General features: G+C 40.4%; 1 protein-coding gene across 2 annotated transcripts in view; it reads right to left on the bottom strand.

The window, feature by feature from the left end:
- rorb (RAR-related orphan receptor B) overlaps positions 1-13041 on the bottom strand; it is an 82496-nt gene that overhangs the window by 15429 nt on the left and 54026 nt on the right. For both annotated transcript variants that reach the window (XM_060907610.1, XM_060907611.1), the window contains exons 5-6: positions 10326-10447; positions 6628-6760 (exon numbers count right to left, since the gene is read on the bottom strand). In XM_060907610.1, coding sequence (XP_060763593.1) covers positions 6628-6760; positions 10326-10447 — 255 coding nt within the window. The remainder of the gene's footprint in view (positions 1-6627; positions 6761-10325; positions 10448-13041) is intronic.

Here is a 13041-nt window from a genome sequence, read left to right as displayed (position 1 = left end):
AAAACTTTTTGCCAAATTACATGAAATTCGTCCAAAAATTGTGAGGGAAGTTGATTTCAGAAAGCAAGGACACTGAACAATACTGAAATCTCTGTTCAGTATTGTTTACATTCAGGTTGTTGAAGTTATCGTTAAGTTGCCTGGCATTTATCATTGATTTTGCCAGAACTATGCTGTCTTGTTGTGTTGTCCGCTGCCAGAATAGAAGTAAAACCAGACCAGGCACAGTATTCTATTGCATCCCTGCAGGATCGTATCCTTTTCATCAAAATCGGCACTGACTTTGGCTACATGCAATAAACTGGGAAAACTAGACCAATAAATTTTAAAAATGCTTGTGTTTGCGGTGCTCATTTTATATCAGGTAAGCATTTCAGTGCAGTTTTCATACAGATCTAATAAGTAATACAATAAACTTGTTATTAATGTAGCCGCTATTATAAATTTGCTCGACCCCTTGCAGTAATACAAGTCCATGAACATGTCCACAAAGGACATAATTATATACGTCCAAAGGCTTATAAGCTTTTAAGATTTCTTTAGTAAGAACACTAGTTTTTTTCAATGAGATATGTGTATATATAAGGCCATTTACTATTATTGATTGATCACTTGTCATCAGCAAGCTGCTCACCTGAACTTAATGTTACTTTATTTAAATAAGCCCCAGTGTCCTCAGGTGAGAGGCTATTTAAATACTTTACACTGTTTTAGGCACAATTCAATTTATTTACTTACAGTGGTGCTTGAAAGTTTGTGAACCCTTTAGAATTTTCTATATTTCTGCATAAATATGACCTAAAACATCATCAGATTTTCACACAAGTCCTAAAAGTAGATAAAGAGAACCCAGTTAAACAAATGAGACAAAAATATTATACTTGTTCATTTATTTATTGAGGAAAATTATCCAATATGTACATATATGTGAGTGGCAAAAGTATGTGAACCTCTAGGATTAGCAGTTAATTTGAAGGTGAAATTACAGTCAGGTGTTTTTGATCAATGGGATGACAATCAGGGGTGAGTGGGCACCCTGTTTTATTTAAAGAACAGGGATCTATCAATGTCTGATCTTCACAACACATGTTTGTGGAAGTGTATCATGGCATGAACAAAGGAGATTTCTGAGGACCTCAGAAAAAGCATTGTTGATGCTCATCAGGCTGGAAAAGGTTACAAAACCATCTCTAAAGAGTTTGGACTCCACCAATCCACAGTCAGACAGATTGTGTACAAATGGAGGAAATTCAAGACCATTGTTACCCTCCCCAGGAGTGGTTGACCAACAAAGATCACTCCAAGAGCAAGGCGTGTAATAGTCGGCAAGGTCACAAAGGACCCCAGGGTAACTTCTAAGCAACTGAAAGCCTCTCTCACATTAGCTAATGTTAATGTTCATGAGTCCACCATCAGGAGAACATTGAACAACAATGGTGGTGCATGGCAGGGTTGCAAGGAGAAAGCCACTGCTCTCCCAAAAGAACATTGCTGCTCGTCTGCAGTTTGCTAAAGATCACGTGGACAAGCCAGAAGGCTATTGAGGTATTTCACTCACGTGACCAAGTCATGTGATGCTGCCATTTTGGACGGCACGGCTCAAATCAGTTTGAATGTGAGGAAGGTGACAAACGAAAAACATAAAAGAAAAAGGAGCGAGATGCAGAAAACACATTCACTATCCAGTGATGTAGGGCATTTACAGGGCGAGCAGAGGGAGAGGTATTTGCAAAAATTGAGGTTAGCAGGCTTAGAGAATGACGTTTACCTGCTTCCACCAGGATTGTTCACTGACGTACGGAAGTACACGAAGCCCTCGTCTTTACCTGACTTCGGCCCACATGATCTGTATACCTATGTCGTTAAAAACCCATCGCCATACACAGGTATTGATCTGAAAGCGTATACGAGTTTGGATGCCTACAAATATTTTGTGTCAGGCTGGGTAACATGCCTACATCAGCGGGTCGTCCCTGGAGCCGGTGGTCGCCATCTGATTACAGCTAAGGTTTGTTCACATTTTCATTTACATTCGGTCCTCAGGATAAACAAAATGTTATTAAATGTCATTGAAATAACTTCTTAGTCTGTTGAGACATGGCCCGTTATAAATTTGCTGTTACCAGGCAATGACCAAGAACTGTATTATTAGGGTCGGTGTAGTTGTAGCAGTGTATTAGCAACTAGCTGTTAGCACTAGCTAATGTCAACAACATCGTAGCTGGTATGTTACTGTAGCAATATTTACGTTCAGTCATTTGGATGACTGTTAAAACCTTTCAGTCTCAAGTTTTTCCTTTACTGGATTTACTAGTTTACTGAGCTAGCGCGCTCGGCCAAGCCAGGAGCCATCGCGCGCTCGCCGGCCAAGCCGGGAGCCATCGCGCGCTCGCCGGCCAAGCCGGGAGCCATCGCGCGCTCGCCGGCCAAGCCGGGAGCCATCGCGCGCTCGCCGGCCAAGCCGGGAGCCATCGCGCGCTAGCCGGCCAAGCCGGGAGCCATCGCGCGCTCGCCGGCCAAGCCGGGAGCCATCGCGCGCTCGCCGGCCAAGCCGGGAGCCAGCGCGCGCTCGCCGGCCAAGCCGGGAGCCATCGCGCGCTAGCCGGCCAAGCCGGGAGCCAGCGCGCGCTAGCTCAGTAAACTAGTAAATCCAGTAAAGGAAAAACTTGAGACTGAAAGGTTTTAACAGTCATCCAAATGACTGAACGTAAATATTGCTACAGTAACATACTAGCTACTGTTGTTGACATTAGCTAGCTTGCCGTCCAAAATGGTGGACACCGGGGCGTCACATGACCCTGTGACGTCAGGTGAAATACCTCAATTGGAAAAATGTTTTGTGGACAGATGAGACCAAAATAGAAGTTTTTGATTTAAATGAGAAGCATTATGTTTGGAGAAAGGAAAACACTGCATTCCAGCATAAGAACCTTATCCCATCTGTGAAACATGTCATGGTTTGGGCCTGTTTTATTGCATCTGGGCCAGGATGGCTTCCCGTCATTGATGGAACAATGAATTCTGAATTATACCAGCGAATTCTAAAGGAAAATGTCAGGACATCCATCCATGAACTGAATCTCAAGAGAAGGTGGGTCATGCAGCAAGACAACGACCCTAAGCACACAAGTCGTTCTACCAAAGAATGGTTAAAGAAGAATAAAGTTAATGTTTTGGAATGGCCAAGTCAAAGTCCTGACCTTAATCCAGTTGAAATGTTGTGGAAGGACCTGAAGTGAGCAGTTCATGTGAAGAAACCCACCAACATCCCAGAGTTGAAGTTGTTCTGTATGGAGGAATGGGCTAAAGTTCCTCCAAGCTGGTGTGCAGGACTGATCATTGTTACTGGAAACATTTAGTTTCAGTTATTGCTGCACAAGGGGGTCACACCAGATACTGAAAGCAAAGGTTCACATACTTTTGCCACTCAGAGATATGTAATATTGTATCATTTTCCTCAATAAATAAATGACCAAGTATAATATTTTTGTCTCATTTGTTTAACTGGGTTCTCTTTATCTACTTTTAGGACTTATGTGAAAATCTGATGATGTTTTAGGTCATATTTATGCAGAAAGATAGACAATTCTAAAGGTTTCACAAACTTTCAAGCACCACTGTATTCGCAAAAAATCAATACAGTGTCAGGTAACAGACACCTTTCTGTTTTAGCCAGCAGTAAATTTTTTAAGCAGTATGTGCTACAGTATCTTTTGTAAAAAAAAAATACACAAGTTAATTAAAAGAATTTTAATTTCAAAACAGTTTGCCATTTTGACAATGTGTGTCTAGTCAGTGGAAAAACTCTGAGTGACATCATCAGAGTGAAATATCAGGAATTATTATACATACAGGACACTTTTTCCATGGGATAAATATATGTGTTCTATTCCCTTCTAACGGTTTCATTTATTTGGTTTGATAGCATGCAATATTGTTAGCGTATCGCTCATCCTACGTGTATTACGTCACTCTACCCAACGGAGAATGAGCGTTGAATATGGTTTACGATACTGCATGGTTGTCAAGACAACATGACGTCACATGTTGGAGCTGATGTGACTATCCAACTTTTCTGCTGCGCATGTGCACAGCCATTTCTTTGTCTGCCGGGAAAGAGAAAGATGCGTCGAGCACTTAAAAGGCTACCAAAACATCATTAGATATTCTTCATGCATATTTACAAGCGAAAATGGACATTGACAAACTGGAAAAGAGGCAAGTCGGAGATGCAAACCTTCTGTGCTAGTGAGCAACTGTGACAGTTTGTAAACAAACATGGCTGCGAGGTTTGCTTCGTTAAAAATGGAAGATTTTGAGAGAATTTTGGCTGCCAGGTCGCTCCACTGTGTGTAGTTGTTGATGTTGATTTTAAAAGTAACGAAGTAAATTACACAGGGAAATGAATACTTAAGTCTGAGTGAAAAATACTGTAAGAAGAATCTGGAGACAGAAATCTTAGTTTCTCGGTCATGAGTCTGTGCTACTTGCTCTCAATAGCACTGCTTTATTATTAGCATTTGCTAACACTACTGATGAACGCTACACCGGCTGGAAGGTGACTTCACTGCTGCGCTGACATTGCCACCTCACGGGTAACCTAGTGTTGGCCTTCAAGAATGCTGATATGAAGCGTGTGTATGTATTATAACAATAACAATAATATTGACTGGCTTTTTTTTTCATGGTATATCAGATATATTCCATTCAGCTACTCGCCTTTGACTCGTTCAGTATCATGCTGGCTGAATGGAATATATCTAATATACCACTCAACACCAGCCAATATTATTTAAATATGTTACTCAGATCTGCCATGTATTTCATATGAAAAATGTGAGTTTTTCAACACAAGAAGATAAACTTCATATCTTCAAGCCAATGTGTGATTTTCTTTTTATTTATTGACACATTCACAAACAGGGCGGCACGGTGGTGTAGTGGTTAGCGCTGTCGCCTCACAGCAAGAAGGTCCGGGTTCAAGCCCCATGGCCGGCGAGGGCCTTTCTGTGTGGAGTTTGCATGTTCTCCCCGTGTCCGCGTGGGTTTCCTCTGGGTGCTCCGGTTTCCCCCACAGTCCAAAGACATGCAGGTTAGGTTAACTGGTGACTCTAAATTGACCGTAGGTGTGAATGTGAGTGTGAATGGTTGTCTGTGTCTATGTGTCAGCCCTGTGATGACCTGGCGACTTGTCCAGGGTGTACCCCGCCTTTCGCCCGTAGTCAGCTGGGATAGGCTCCAGCTTGCCTGCGACCCTGTAGAACAGGATAAAGCGGCTAGAGATAATGAGATGAGATGAGACATTCACAAACAAAAGGTCCCCAAATTTATCAAAACAATTCATCGAATTCCTCACGAGTGACATATAGAGATTTATCTCATGGTTTTGGTTCTCCATGTCCTGGATGGAGCACGTATGAAAAATATGAGTGGTGTATTTCCCAGTAAAACACTCGTGTCCATAAAATTTTATATATATGTATATGTATAAGCTGATGTAGCAACCATGTTAATACTAATCCGAGGTTAAAGGAGTACTAGCGTTTCTGGATTAACTGTTAACTGTACTTTTAACCCTTTCATCTCTCAGGATCCATGGGCAGACCCAGGCAGGCATCCCTTACCCTCATAAATACATACTTTCCACTGTCAGTTTACTGCAGTTACTGATTAATTCATAGCTGTTACAGAATAATGTGCTTTGAAACTAGGGGGAGGTTGAGTCAGTGTTTGAGTTTTGCATGACATTTATGATGTTTGACCAGGCTTGTCAAGTCCGAATCATGCCTTAATTTTAAGGACTCCTGACTTGACTTAGACTTGAGCACTGATGACTCGGACTTGGACTCGGGCATTAATTGCATTCGGACTCGTAAATTGGAGACAAGGACTCAGATTTTTTCTTTATTTTTTGTAAAATGCCATAATAATTTGGCATAAGAAGTTTATATCTATGTTAATTTTTATACTAATTTTGTGCAAAAAGATGTACATTCACCTGTTCCTACGTCATGTTCAGGAACAAACTAATGTTAATAGCACTAAAATACCTGGATAGAATGCCCCTACGATTGTCTGCTTTGCTTATACAGACTTCTCATGCAGTGGGAAAAAATGCACTGCTATGTGTTCCATATGTAGAAGAACTATCGAGGAGACGACGGGGACAAACTCGAACTTCAATCGTCATTTGGCAAGACTCCACCCAGAGAAGGAAGTGACACGCTATGTTCATTGCTCTGTTGGGGCTTGCTGACCAATGAACTAGCTAGTGTTAACCCTCTCTCATGTTATTTGCCCTGTTGATAGCAGGGCTTGTGATGGACTCGACTTGGATCAATAGAGGACTCGACTCGGACTCGATTTGAAATTTTCTTTAATGACTCAGACTTGAATACTGGGGACTTGGACTCGAGGCAGGACTTGGACTCGAGGTTTAGTGACTCGACTACAACATTGTATTTGACTTCATTTCTCTCTATAATTTAAGACAAAGTGCTACATATTTGCCAGATGTTCCACTCAGACAGCTGTAGCACTATGCAAGTCATATAAAATGCACAAATGTGTATCATTTTATTTGGAATCTAAAATATGTCTGATGGGTTTGATGGTGAAGGTTCAGACCTGATTTGAGCAGCAGTATCTGGTCGTTCTGACACAGTTCCATGAAGCCAGTGATACGCTTGGCGAACTCCACCACGTACTGAATGGCGTGAGTGATCTGAATTGCACATTGTTGCCACAGCGCCTCCCGCGACTGCACACACACAGACACACAGACAGACACACGGAGCATTGGTTATTATCGATTGTCTTTTATCAAGTTCGACAATGAAGATTTTACATTAAACACAAAACAAGCATACATGTGAAAGTGAGAGAATCAAGTCTCTGATACTCTTTTATACTTTAAAGCATCACACAAATATCAAATATTTATATTTTTGCAGAATTCACTTTAAGAGAAAGAAATAGAAGCTGGTCAAAGAACACCAGTTTTGTGCACGCTCCATAATATTAAATGTAACAATAACAAAAATAGGTGTCATTCTTTCATCAATCAAAGTCATTAGCAAAACACTTTGTATACATGCTGTTATTGGGAAATAATAACATTTGGAGTAGTAACAGTAACTCCGCTCCACATTACACCACCCTCATGATGCTGGGTTTACAAAAAACCCTGTAGTGATTATTTTCCTACAACAGCATGAACCCAAGTGTGTTATCATATAAGCAGATGTACTGAAAAATGTATATGTTGTGCACAAAAGCAATAGAATAAGAAACATTACATTACAAAAACATTGGCATCCCCAGTGTTTTTCAGTGAAAGAAAATATACCTCTATTAAAAAAAAACAGAATTACTGACAAAATCATTTGTTTGTTATTAGTTTAAGAAGACATTTTGCAGTGTATATAAAATGTCAAGAGCATTTCCAACTTCGAGGATACTACAGCACAGAGATGGTTATAAATTAGATAATTTTTCCATCACATTCAAAACATTTACAGTTCTTTAGCTATTAATACATTCAATGTCTTGGTGGTGGTATAAACTACACGTCTTTGTCCTGAGGGTGCACAAATTTTTGTACATAGAGGACTCATTTGCATACAGTCCTCTGAAAAACGCAATATTTTTTGTCAAATCATTTTCCCAAGTGTTGGAGTGTTTTGTCTCATTGTCCAAATAATTACAAGCTGCAGCATTTCATTTCCTGATGTTGCTTTATACTGTATATTACACTGAAAAAAAAAAAATCCCTGATTCCTTTAAACTGTACAGATCTTTAATTAAACGTCTGATGCTCTGTTTGAATCAATTTCCCTTCGCTCCCCAGAGGAAAGTGTAACAACAGGAAAAGTTTGTGAAGTTTTCCATTTATCACACATCCAGAAGACAAAACTAAACATACTCGTGTCAGCAAATTGCTATTGTGCACGCTACAGCTTTCTCCTTGGGTACTGCATCTTTATAAACAGCCTTTCAAAGGGCTGCTTGATAATTACCCATAATCCATTTAATACCGGGAAAATGAGAAGAGCTTTTGCTATGTCTCCTGCCTTTGCTCACCTCTCTCTCTCTAAAGGAAATGAGTTGTCACTTATTATTATTACCGCGTGGGTTTCCTCCGGGTGCTCCGGTTTCCCCCACAGTCCAAAGACATGCAGGTTAGGTTAACTGGTGACTCTAAATTGACCGTAGGTGTGAATGTGAGTGTGAATGGTTGTCTGTGTCTATGTGTCAGCCCTGTGATAACCTGGAGACTTGTCCAGGGTGTACCCCGCCTTTCGCCCGTAGTCAGCTGGGATAGGCTCCAGCTTGCCTGCGACCCTGTAGAAGGATAAAGCGGCTATAGATAATGAGATGAGATGAGATTATTATTATATACTCTCACCAGCCAACTTTAATAGGAACTTGTTCTTGATTCTAAGATTCTAAGAAGAAGATTGTCGTCTTCTGCTGTTGCATGCTGAGATGCTTTTCTGCTCACCACGGTTGTATATGAGTTACTATATCCTTCCTGGCAGCTCGAACCAATCTGTCCATTCTCCTCTGACCTCTCTTATCAACAAGGTGTTTGTTTCCACCCACAGAACTGTCACTCACTCACTCACTCAGTGTTTTTTGCACCATTCTGTGTAAACTCTAGAGACTGCTGTGTATGAACCCCCAGGAGATCAGCAGTTTCTGAAATACTCAAACCAGTCCATCTGGCTCAAACCAACACCCATACCACAGTGAAAGTCACACTTTGAGATCACAATCTTTCCTATAGAGCACTTGCATGTGACGTCACAGCCGATCCAGATTGTGACAGACGCCATCTTGTCGGTCAAACGCCATTTTCCGCCTTCTACTTCTACTTCTGGTTCTACCTTTTCTTCTGGAAAACCCTTCTATATACAATTCTACTACAACGGCTGCGGCTACAAGCTCTCCCTACCTTTGCACGTTTTTTATGTTTTTTGTGTGTATTTTTGCGTGTTGTTCGTCTGTACCGGACTTCAATATCCACTACAACCGTATGGACTTACTGGACATTGGTTTCCAGCAGAAAATGACAGTTTGTAGCGATTTCCATCGCATGCACAACATTCCGGACGAGATAGCGAGACCAGCGGGGTCTCCGTGGATTGTTATCGGAAGCAAAGCGAAGGAGGCGGCGTTGGGAGCGGAAGCAAAAGCGAGGCTGCAGGCAGAGCCGGCCTGTTGACTAAGCTCAGAAAACAGCCACTCAAATCTCCACTGCTAAGCCTCTACCTCTCCAACGCCAGATCCATGGTAAACAAGACGGACGATTTGGAATTACAGCTGGAATTACCTTATTCTATTCTATAATCGGCTGGTCAGTGCTATACTCAATACTTAAGTGACTTACCCGTCCAATGAGGATTATTTTCTTGTTTACAAGATGCCGCGGGTGACAAATCCTGAATTTCTGTAAAGATAACTGTCCAGAGATTTATAAGCACGCAGTGCTTCACCACTGAACAGCGAGGGAAAGTTAATGAGGTAATTATACACGTCTGGGTATTCCGCTGGCAGTTCAATATCCACTGACACGGTCATGAAAACTACGTCCGGTAAGCCATAAGGGTCACTAATCTGTAGATCGTTTATTTTAGACATATATCTAGTTATCTGTTCATTAGAAAAATGAGCCGTGTAGTCCGTCGGTTGAAATTGATCCATTCTGTACACAAGTGCAGTAGTATTCAGCTGTGTTTTTTACTGGCAAGATGGCGGCTGTGTACTTTCCGGTCACGTGACTGCAAGATCTCTATTCTGATGTTTGAACGATATGAACTGAACTGAAGCTCTTGATTTGTAGCTGCATGATTTGATGCATTGTGCTGTTGTCAAGGGATTGGCTGATTAGAGAACTGCATCAAACAGCAGGTGGATGAATGGGTGTTCCTAATAAAGTGGCCAGTGAGTATGTACTCGTGCTTAAAAATATGACATCTTTATTTTTTTCTACAATAATATGTCAAATCAACTTCACAGCTTGTCACTGTACTGAGAATAAACATCTCCTTACAAAAAACTTGACTGTTAGATGTTATGTGTGTTTTATAAAAAAAAGAATTTCTTATGAGTCTCAGATTACATGTTGCGTCCGTCTGCAGAGCCTGTCAGAGCTGCGGTTATAGAAAATGAATCAGTCAGTGTGTCAGTACAAGTATTAACAGTGCACTATAGCACTAAAATAAACATGACACTGCCATGATCTATTTTCGTTCTCTGGCACTGACTGAATCTGAATAAAAATGGCTGTTTTGTAGTAATGAGCGTGATATATATGTTCTCACCTTGCTTTGGTACATTTTGACCTCTTCATATGAGTGTGTCTGCCAGGACAGCTGCTGCAGCTCCTCGCCCGTGTACTGGCACGTCTCCAGATGAGACTTTATTATGTTCTGTGCAATTCGGTCTGGAGAAAAAAAAAAAGAGACAGATCCCGACTCATTAGCAGAAAACGAAGACGTGTTTATGGCTTGGGGTAACAGAAGAGAGACACTGTCACAAAAAAAGTTTCACAGAAATCCAGATGTGGATGTAGCTTTAGATCCCTATTGAACAAGCCAGAGGTGACAGTGTTAAGGAAAAACTCCCTGAGATCACGAGGAAGAACCCTTGAGATCAACAAGACACAAAAGGGAAGTCACAAATCCTCTTCTTTACACTTCTATAACTGTATACGAGCCAAACAGTACTGAGTGTTTTTACAGCATGTTCAGTAATAATGAGCAGATTGTGAATAAGAGTCTTGGGATGAGCACAGGACAGTCTTTATGATTACAGCAGCAGTCTTTAAGTGTAAAATATAAATGTAGAGCATCCAGGTGAGATTATTCACTGAAGCAAGAGAAGTGAAACTTCGCAATAAACACTATATGGGCCAGTTGTACATTTACAGTATATACAGATATTATGGCTGCTTTATAAATCATTACATTTATTTAAAAAAAATCTATTAAAACATTTAAATTGTTTGTCTTGGAAAGAATGAATGACTCTTCCGATGATTGCTCTGAGGCTCTGATTTCCTAAAAGTGTGTGCATTTAAGAACAACGTAACACCTGCAAAAACGTTGTGAGCTGAAGTACAACCCCAATTCCAAAAAAGTTGGGATGCCATGTAAACTGTAAATAAAAACAGAATGTGATAATTTGCAAATCATGGAAACCCTATATTTCACTGAAAATAGTACAAAGACAACATATGAGATGTTGAAACTGAGAAATTTTATTGTTTTTTTGAAAAATATATGCTCATTTTGAATTTGATGTCAGCAACACATTTCAGAAAAGTTGGGACAGGGGCGTGTTTACCACTGTGTTGCATCACCTCTACTTTTAACAACACTGTGAATGTTTGGGAACTGAGGAGACCAATTGTTGTAGTTTTGAAAGAGGAATGTTGTTCCATTCTTGCCTGAGATACAATTTCAGTTGCTCAACAGTTCAGGGTCTCCTTTGTCGTATTTTGTACTTCATAATGCGCCAATGTTTTAAATGGGAGACAGGTCTGGACTGCAGGCAGGCCAGTTTAGCACCCGGACTCTTTTACTATGATGCCATGCAGTTTTAATATGTGCAGAAAGCAGTTTGGCATTGTCTTGCTGAAAGAAGGAAGGCCTTCCCTGAAAAAGATTTTGTCTGTATGGCAGCGTATTTCTCTGAAACGTGTATATATCATTCAGCATTAATGATGCCTTCCCAGATGTACAAGCTACCTATGTCATGTGCACTAAAGCTCCCTCACACCATCGCAGATGCTGGCTTTTGAACTGTGCGCTGATAACAAGCCGGATGGTCCCTCTCCTCTTTAGCCTGGAGGACATGGTGTCCATGATTTCTAAAAAGAATTTCTACTTTTGATTCGTCAGACCTCAGGACAGTTTTCCACTTCGCCTCAGGACATCGTAAAAGAGCTCGGGTCCAGACAAGGTGGCGGTGTTTCTGGATATTGTTTATATCTGGTTTTAACTTGCATTTGTGAATGGAGTAATGAACCGTTTTCACAGACGATGGTTTTCTGAAGTGTTCCTGAGCCCATATAGTGATTTCCACTACAGACATGTGTCTGCTTTTAATGCAGTGTCTCCTGAGGGCCTGAAGATCACAGGCATCCAATGTCAGTTTTCAGCCTTGTCTCTTGCATACAGAGATTTCTCCAGATTCTCTGAATCTTTTAATGATATTATGTACCATAGATGATGTGATCCCCAAATTGTTTGCAATTTTATACTGAGGAATGTTATTCTTAAATTGTTGCACTGTTTGCCCACGCAGTCTTTCACAGAGCGCTGAACCCCTCCTAATCTTTATTTCTGAGAGACTCCGCCTCTCTGGGATGCTCTTTTTATACCCAATCATGTTACTGACCTGTTGCCAGTTAACCAAATAAGTTTTTTTTTAGCATTACACAACTTTTTTAGTCTTTTGTTGCCCTTGTTCCAGCTTTTCTGAAATGTGTTGCTAATATCAAATTCAAAAAAATGAGCATATATTTTTCAAAAAAGAATTAAATTTCTCGGTTTCAACATTTAATATGTTGTCTTTGTATTATTTTCAGTGAAATATAGGGTTTCCATGATTTGCAAAATATCGCATTGTTTTTATTTACCATTTACACAGTGTCCCAACTTTTTTGGAATTGGGGTTGTACTAATACATGAGCAAAATCGTATGTTTTGTCCCTTTTGCCTGTTTGCCTTAATGCAATTTGGATGCTTCTACCAAAAGGAACAAAATACAGAGAGCGGTCAATGTAAAATTATTCATTTTGTAAGTGCAATGCAGTGTACTCAGCCTGGAAGTCACTTCAGAAACAGATCACGTGGGTGCAAATTAATATGGCTGAAGGGCATGTTTTAACTTTGCTCAAGTTTGTTTGCATTAAACAGCACATTTATACCATTGACTTAATAACAAGAACATTTATTTTAATTATGCTCTCGCATCTCAAAATAATTTCTCAAAATCTTTCTGAAAATGTCACTGTGGTAAAGTTGCTTTATA

Source organism: Neoarius graeffei, chromosome 24 (genome assembly GCF_027579695.1).
Source record: "Neoarius graeffei isolate fNeoGra1 chromosome 24, fNeoGra1.pri, whole genome shotgun sequence".
NCBI classification, from domain to species: Eukaryota; Metazoa; Chordata; class Actinopteri; order Siluriformes; family Ariidae; genus Neoarius; species Neoarius graeffei.
This window is presented reverse-complemented; position numbering and strand designations above follow the sequence as displayed.